This window comes from Vipera ursinii (genome assembly GCF_947247035.1).
Source record: "Vipera ursinii genome assembly, chromosome: 8".
In the NCBI taxonomy this organism is placed as follows: Eukaryota; Metazoa; Chordata; class Lepidosauria; order Squamata; family Viperidae; genus Vipera; species Vipera ursinii.
This window is the reverse complement of record NC_139519.1, coordinates 8,919,900-8,927,753: the sequence shown is the minus strand read 5'-3', so window position 1 is coordinate 8,927,753 and position 7,854 is coordinate 8,919,900. Positions and strand designations below refer to the sequence as shown.

The 7,854-nt window shown below is 40.0% G+C and overlaps 1 protein-coding gene across 2 annotated transcripts in view; it reads left to right on the top strand.

Moving 5' to 3' along the window:
• Positions 1 to 7,854, top strand: part of NSD3 (nuclear receptor binding SET domain protein 3) — a gene marked incomplete at its 3' end in the record, with an annotated part of 87,246 nt that extends 79,392 nt beyond the window's left edge. For both annotated transcript variants that reach the window (XM_083368438.1, XM_083368437.1), the window contains exon 24: positions 844 to 7,854. In XM_083368438.1, coding sequence (XP_083224564.1) covers positions 844 to 1,085 — 242 coding nt within the window. The remainder of the gene's footprint in view (positions 1 to 843) is intronic.

The window sequence follows — 7,854 nt, the reverse complement described above, 5'->3', positions numbered from 1 at the left end:
GTCTTCCAATGCTGCTGCCTGGATTTTACCTTTGTATCGTGATTTGAGATTTCACATTGTTCTCTGGTAGATAAATACAAGCCATGGATTGCTTGTTTGCACTTAAGAGCAAGTTATGGTTTATACCAGGGGTAGGCAACCCTGGCTCTTTTATGACTCATGGAATTCAACTCCCAGAATTCCTGAGCCAGCTGGCTCAGGAATTCTGGGAGTTGAAGTCCACGAGTCATAAAAGAGCCAAGGTTGCCTACCCCTGGTTTATACTAAAGAGAAAATAATCTATCAAAACAGAGGATGTAAAAAGGATGAGGGGGTTACATTAGTGTGAATAAGGTGGTCCTTGCTTTATGACCAAATTCTGAGACAAGAATTTCCTTTGCTAAGTAAGGCGGTTGCTGAGTGAATTGTGCCTGCTTCCCAATCCTTTTGGCCAAAATTTTTAAGCAAATCACTGCAGTTGTTAAGCGAGATTGTTAAGCAAATCTGGCTTCCCCCATAAACCTTGCTAGTCACAATTTGGCTGGGAAGGTGGCAAATGATGATCATAGGACCTGGGGCACTGCAACCGTCGTATGTACACGTCGTTGGCAACTGCCCAAATTTTGATCGTTGTGACCCTGGGATTGCTGCAATGGTCCTAAGTGCACGAACCAGTCATAAGTCACTTTTTTCAGCCTCCTTGTCATTTTAAACGATCACTAAATGAGGACTACCTCTATTCACGGAACGCAAAGCCAAACCATGATAGAAAGACGTCTAGTTTACGTCGTGAAATGGGCTGGCTATTTTCTTCCTGCGCCTGTGCTGATACGTATTTGATCTCTCTCGTTTTCTTATCCTCAGGGAAGTGGGAGTGCCCCTGGCACCAGTGCGCCATCTGTGGCAACCCGGCGACTTCGTTTTGCGAGTTCTGCCCTCACTCTTACTGCAAAGATCACGAAAAGGGAGCCTTGGTCTCCTCGGCCTTGGACGGACGCCTCTGTTGCTCTGAACACAATCCCAAGGCCCCCGTGGCCCCCGAGTATTGGGGCAAGATCAAGCGTCGACTGGAACAGCAAAATCTGGAGGAAGCATCAAAGGAGTGAAGAGGCCCTTTCACACACGCGCACACACACACACACACAGAGACAAAAAAAAAACCCGCAACCCAAAATTTGTTCCCGTTCAGGGTGGCAAATCCTTGTGAATCTAAATACAGTGCCAGGGGAAGCCTCCTCAAATCTTTAGAGCTGCCTCTGTGGGACTCAAATTGGGATCGCTGGATCTCGAAAGGCAGTTAGGAGCCTGTGCATCTGATTAGATCCATTTGCCCTTGAATGCGTCTTTCGGGCTCTGTGGAGGATCGGAAAGAAGCATCTTGGCAGCCAGTTTTGTTAGAAGAGGAAACCTTTCTGATAACCAGGGGGAGGGTTTGCAGAAAAGGACCTTGAATTTAAAGTATGTTCTCCGCGTGTGGGGAGGGGGAAAAGAAACATAGCAAAAATATTTATTTATTTAATTTTTAATGGACTTTTTTGAGGATTTCTGGTTCTGATACAATCAGTGTGTCTGGAAAAAAGAGTAGCAGCCTGGTATCTATCTCTCTATGTGTCTTTTTTATTATGATGGTTATGATTATTATTATTTTCCTGTCTGGTTTTACAATTATGGGGGGAAGGGGGAAATCCGGTAAATCTTATTGGGCAGTTCCAAGTGAGATACTTCCAGTAACTTCATGAGGGCAAGAGGTTTTGTTTTGTTTTGTTTTGAGATGGTGCAAATCCCTCTTCCTTTTTTTTTTTTTTGACTGAATAAATGATAATCATGGTACCTTCTCCCACACACACAAAAAAAAATAGGTCTCCGTGATTTTGGGAAGGGCATTCTTGACGTGATGTTATTGGTCACTTTGGAAGCACGTAACTCCGGAAGCCTCTTGCATACGTGCTATTTGCAGTTCTGCTTTCTTTCTAAAGGGCTTCTGCAGAAGAGCTTGGTAGATTGTGCCTATAAAAATCTGGGTGGAAAGAAAAAAAAAAGAAGCTGTAAAGAGGCTGGGGAATATTTCTCCTTTGGCCCCGGAGTCTGGTTTCATTATGCATAGGTCACTTTTCTGTCGCTATTGAATCCAAAGGAGACTTGAGCAGGAAAGTCTCTGGAAGTGCTTTTACAACAGCGCTGTTGTAATTCTCCCCACGTTATGGGAATCGGCATGGACCTCCTGCCTTCACCCGTTAGATGTTCAGGCTCTTCTTTTGCAAGGCCTTCAGCTCTTCTTTTATGAATCTTGTACCATGCAGAATCTGTACTCTTAACACGGTTTCCACAGTAATGGATGCTGATGAAGATGTATCTTTTTGAATCTGAAAGGCAGAATTTGGCTGCCAGTCGGTGTATTTTATATGGCCAGTTTTGTTCTTATCTCATTTGATTTTGACGTAGGTTATTCAAAGGAATCGCGTCATTGGATAGGAGTGGTCCATCTTACAAAGCCATGTGTGTATTTCATAAAGACTAGTTTATTAATCTTTCTAAAAGAGCAGGCACTGAAATGACATAAACCTGTTCCCATTGGGTATTCCAAGTGTCTCCTGAAATACTTGTTTTTATTTAAGATGCTTAGTCCAATAATGACTGTATATTGATTTATATGAGCATAACAGATTAGGCAATTTCCAGGAAATAAGACAGTATTTTGTGATGCCAGTGACTCCTTTCTTAGTTTTTTATTAGTTTTTTTATTATTCTTTTTAAAAGCCTAGAAAGGAGAAGCAAATGCAGCTTCTAGTTTCCTAATCTGCATAGGCATAAAAGTAAGGCAGCACACTACATTCCTTCAAAGCACCTGAGACGTCTTTCAGTTCTCATTCAGTTTGCAAATTCCTTCGCGGATCACTGACTTTGTTTCTTCTACTGCGTAAGCTTCAAAATCGTATGGACTAATTAAAATATGAAGCCCTAAAAGAAGATGATACAGATTTGATAACACTAATGAACGTTTAAAGTAATGTTTGAGAACACTACAATTTATATATGTATATGTAGGTTTAGATTTTAGGATTCTTTTTTATTACGCGTTTGATATTTTTTTTTTGTGAGGGGAGGGGAAATAGGGGAAAAAAATAAGGTCATAGGGGAAGAGATTTTTTTTTCAGAGAGGATTTTATCCTAATCTAGGAATTCTAAGTTCAGAATTCTCGTCTTTACTTTCTTTCATACACCCCATTATTCCTTGACAGATTGGGAATGGCTACGGAGTGCCCAGATTTCGTAGCAGTACACCTTGAGAGGGCAAATAATAAAATTACTGAACAGATGCCACTGAAGTTAAGATGAAGTTTGGAAATGCTGCAGCTCCAATCTGTGAACAGCATTAAAGCTCAGGCTGTGCGTTGTAGCCCCTTGGACTAGATCATGTTCTCCAAATCATGTTCTCCTTTCTTTTTAGTCCCATTTCCCTTCCTCTTCTCTCTCCCTACGATCATGTACTCTTGTGATTCTTTTATCTTTTCTCATTGTGCTTCGAAGATACTTAGGTCATTTGGTTGAAGAGATCTTTTGTCCTTAATATGGGAGGATCTAGCGTCATGATTATAACTTGCATGTCACCTCAAGTGCAATTCTGCAAGGAAAAGTGGCCAAAGGAGTTGATAAGTAGAAGGGTCATTGATGGGTGGTCAGTATTCAGAGCAAATCTTCCTTAGGCCACACCTGAATTAGCCCAGTCCTGAGAAGAGGACACTACACGTCAATTTAAATTGTTTCAGATAATATTTTTTTTCCATTAATGGATGCAAAAGTAAAGAAAGCATCTATTTTATTGGGCGATATTTTTTGTTAGAATAAACCTTTTGAGCCCCATAAAGTTTCTTCATTAAGATGTTTCAAACCTTAGCTAGCTCATCCTCTAGTAGGGTTTAAATGTTTATTCATTGTTTAGAATTGAGTCCTTAGCTCTTGTTTTTTTTTAAGAAGTAGAATGGGAAGGTTTTCTTTGAAAATGCAGTCTTACCATAATCAATATAACATCCTTAAGAAACAGAAAAAACTTGAGTATGAATGGAGTGTGTGTGGGGGGGAGTTGTGAGCAATGGCAATATTAAAGTTTCCTAGAGAGTCCCCCTCCCTTCTCCCAATTTCTAATTGTTCAGAACACAGAAAAAAACTTCGATAAACATAGAACTTGGTTCTGTTTTATCAAATTCTAAAAAATAGAATTTGGTCTATTTGCCTCTGCAAAAACAGGGTTGACGTATTGCCATGAAAGATTGAAGTTGAGCCGAATGAAGGCTGACTTTCTTCTCTGAATATATGCTCGCAAACAGGCATTATTTTCCCCTCCCATCCTACTGTGTGTGCTTGACTTCTAAAATGTGCCCCACTCTCTCCATCTTTTCCTAATTACTGTGTAAGGTAGGATGTGAAGAGTTGTTTTCAAGCGACTCATACAAATGGGGTAACCACCGCTGCGATTATCTTGTTCCCACTTACAATAGGATTTAAGTTTCCCTGAGATAACCCGTCTTGCTCGGCACACATCTGTGGGACAAACTCATTGAACACAGTGGTACTTCTTGCTGAGTGGACATGGCATAATATTGTGCTGTGAATTCAGTGAAATGTAATTCCCGAGTGGGCACGCACCTAGCATTGTTGTTTGTATGCACAAGCCACAACAGGGGTTCCGTAGAGAAATGGTTCCATTTTTGCTTTGTCCCATAGAGCACGCACTTTAATCAGGAGTGGAAAATTGGCTAGAGTACTGCAGTTTTGTGTTCTTGGCAATGGTGGAGATGGAAATTGCAACCTGTAGAATGCAGAAATCTTTTGGCTGTATTGGCATAACTCTTGACTCAAGACTGTGGAATGTTTTTGCATTGCTGCCTTGGTTTAAATCTCTGCCTCAAGGAAACATGTTTTTGTCTGCCGGCAAATGAAAATGTACACGACATGAAGTCATCTGGCTAGGTGAGCAATTTAAAGAAAATTGTTTTGGCACTTAGATTTCAAGCAGGTGTTTCTTGAATTCTGGGGAGAACTGGGGATACACAGGTCGAGGATAGTAATGCCTCAATATTTTTAGACCTACAGCTGCTTCATCAAACACTCCATGGGTTGCAATTCATCCAAGAAATGGGGGGGGGAATCAAGAAACATTTCGGGCAATTTTCTGGTTTGGGCTTTGAGGAATGAAATAAACAAAAGGAGGAATATTCTGGTCTTCTTTTGCAAGCAGCCACCTGCATAGTATTTTTTGACAATGTTTTTTTCCCCCATTTCTTTCCAGACCTCAGTCTGATTTCAGGCTTTACCATGTAAAATCATGAGCCAGTTGCTGTGGTTGATGTCAAAGCTCTGGGCAGCCTCCCCCAATAATCAAGTTGTATGTCTAAAGCAAAGTGTTTTTTGTTTGTGGTCATGGTGGTTTTTCTTTCCTCCAGGACATACAATGCAGGCATGTATTTCCCACATTGTGTGTTAGCAGCCCTTGAAGGCAGGGGTCTTCAAACTTTGGTCCTTTGATGACTTGTGTATTTCTACTCCCAGAATTTTGGCTGAGGAATTCTGGGAGTTGAAGTCCACAAGTCATCAAAGGGCCAAAGTTTGAAGACCCCTGTCTTAAGTGCATATATGTGTGTGCTTAGAAATGCCGCGTGAGAAACGGTTCTGTAGAAGTTGTAATGAAGATGAAGGGACTCGGATGCATCTCTGGCTTTTACGCCGGTGGCATATAAAAGATGTAACTATTACAATATCATTGCCAATGAACTGAAAACCTGTTGACTGTATATATGGAGATGTTATGGGTTAGGGTTGGGAGGTGGGGAACGTCCGCCGCTGGTACGAATATAGTCACTTTAACATTGTATCTTCTGCCTCATTGAATTCAGGGTTTAAAGTACTTGAAACTATTTCCATGCTTATTTTACAGTTTTGTGTTTTATTTATTCATTTTTCCTGTTGTACTATGAGTCTCATCCCACCTCAACGTAGAGTCTGAAATAGATTTCCGCTTCTATTGCATGATATGAATTCAAGGCATATAAGAAATATGTAAGCACCACTCCTTTTCTTAACGCTGTTAAGTGCTATTGCCTGGGGTAGTAGCAGCATTGTGACTTTCCAGTATTGTTATTATTATTGTTATTATTATTATTTCTAACACTAAATGAGCCTTTCTGCTTTCTCCTCTCCCTGTCAGAGATTTCAGACAAAAAAATGCACTTATCTTATCACTCCTAGATCCTATCACTCCTAGAGATAATTAAGATAACTTTGGGAGTTGGACTTGAGCAAATTGGTATTCAGCTGCCTGGGGCAAGCTTGGGTGCAAATATAATTGGGTAAGGGGCACTCTTTTCTGGATAGGATGGGAGGAAAGGAAGCAGGCTGTTTTTGTAACTGGTGTCATGCATAAATCTAGGAATGGAGTGTCTGCCCAGCATCAAGTCTGCCTAGATCACAAATTGCCAGTTTGCCAAAGTTGTTTGTTCACTGCTTCCCATTAGGGATAATAATGGTCCCTGCATGCAGGAATGGGCTCTGATTCTCTTGCTGAAAGGTTTAGGTCGGGTTTTCAAACTTGGCAACTTGAAGACTTCTGGATTTCAGTTCCCAGAATTCCCTAGCCAGTCATGCTAGCTGAGGAATTCTGGGAGCTGAAGTCCACAAGTCTTCCAAGTTGCCACGTTTGGAAACTCCTTGCATGGTATTACATTTTCTCCTGAACACCTGGCCCAAATTGTTAGCCCCAGGCCCGCTGGGGGAATTAGTTCTCAATAAGAACTAACTGGAGAAAAGCTTTATGTCTGCCTTAGTAGATTCTTTCATGTTGATCTGTATCTGGTCGATGTCATTTCTTCACTGCCCTGTTTTTTTCCCCCCGAAGCAATTAACTTGTGTTGCCATTGAAAACCAAGTTGGTGAAATAGCTATTATGATGGGCTAGTAACAAGAAGGTGTCTTTATTTGTTTATAAGGGTATGTGCTTATTCTGAGTTTGCTAGAGAAGATTTTAAAAAAAAGCAAAAGACAAAATCCATTTGTACCCACACACGTGATATTGCACAACAGACACCAATACCAACAGATTGTCTCCATTCTTGTGTACTCTTTATCTGTAACAATGACTTTGTAGAATCGTTATTTCTGTAGATCTTGTTACTATGTACCAAACTTTGTAGATTCTGTGAAATGTTATTTTAACAAAAATCACCAGAGTCTTTAATAGCAGAATCATTGATATTCACTTAAAAAACAATATCTTTAGGAGTTTCTCAAACCCGTATAGAAGATTCCAACACTAAGAAAGTAGTGTTACGTTTCCCTGGGGGTGATCCATGGGGGATTATTACTGTATTATGACTTGATGTTGCTGCATAGACTTTGAGACTTAACAACATTTTGGAGGTTTTTGTTGTTTAGCCTATGTTCTCTTGCATAGTGTGACATCTATAAAGCTTGGTTAACTTGTATATAGATAGTTCATTGTTTACTAGTCAAAGTGTATCTAGAATTGCCTGTAATATTTTAGCTTCTTACTGAATGTGAGTGATGGTAGGAACATATAATTTTTGTACATTATATTTACTGAGATGTTGCCTTTTTTATTTTACAAATACTTTGGAATTCAGATGTGTGTTTGCTTCCGTGAACATTAATTTGGAAAGGTTTTTAAAATGACATTCCACTGATTAAAACTTTGCTTGAGGTTGACTTCAATAAATTGTTCTGAATGTTCCAATTATAATGTGGTCACATTTTGTTTTATTTTTTTCACCATCACTTTGGGCATGAAGGCAAATCTGAAAATAACTTTAGAAAACTTGCTTGAACTAAATATTTTCCTGCTCTTATCAAGCACATTGCGAGTTA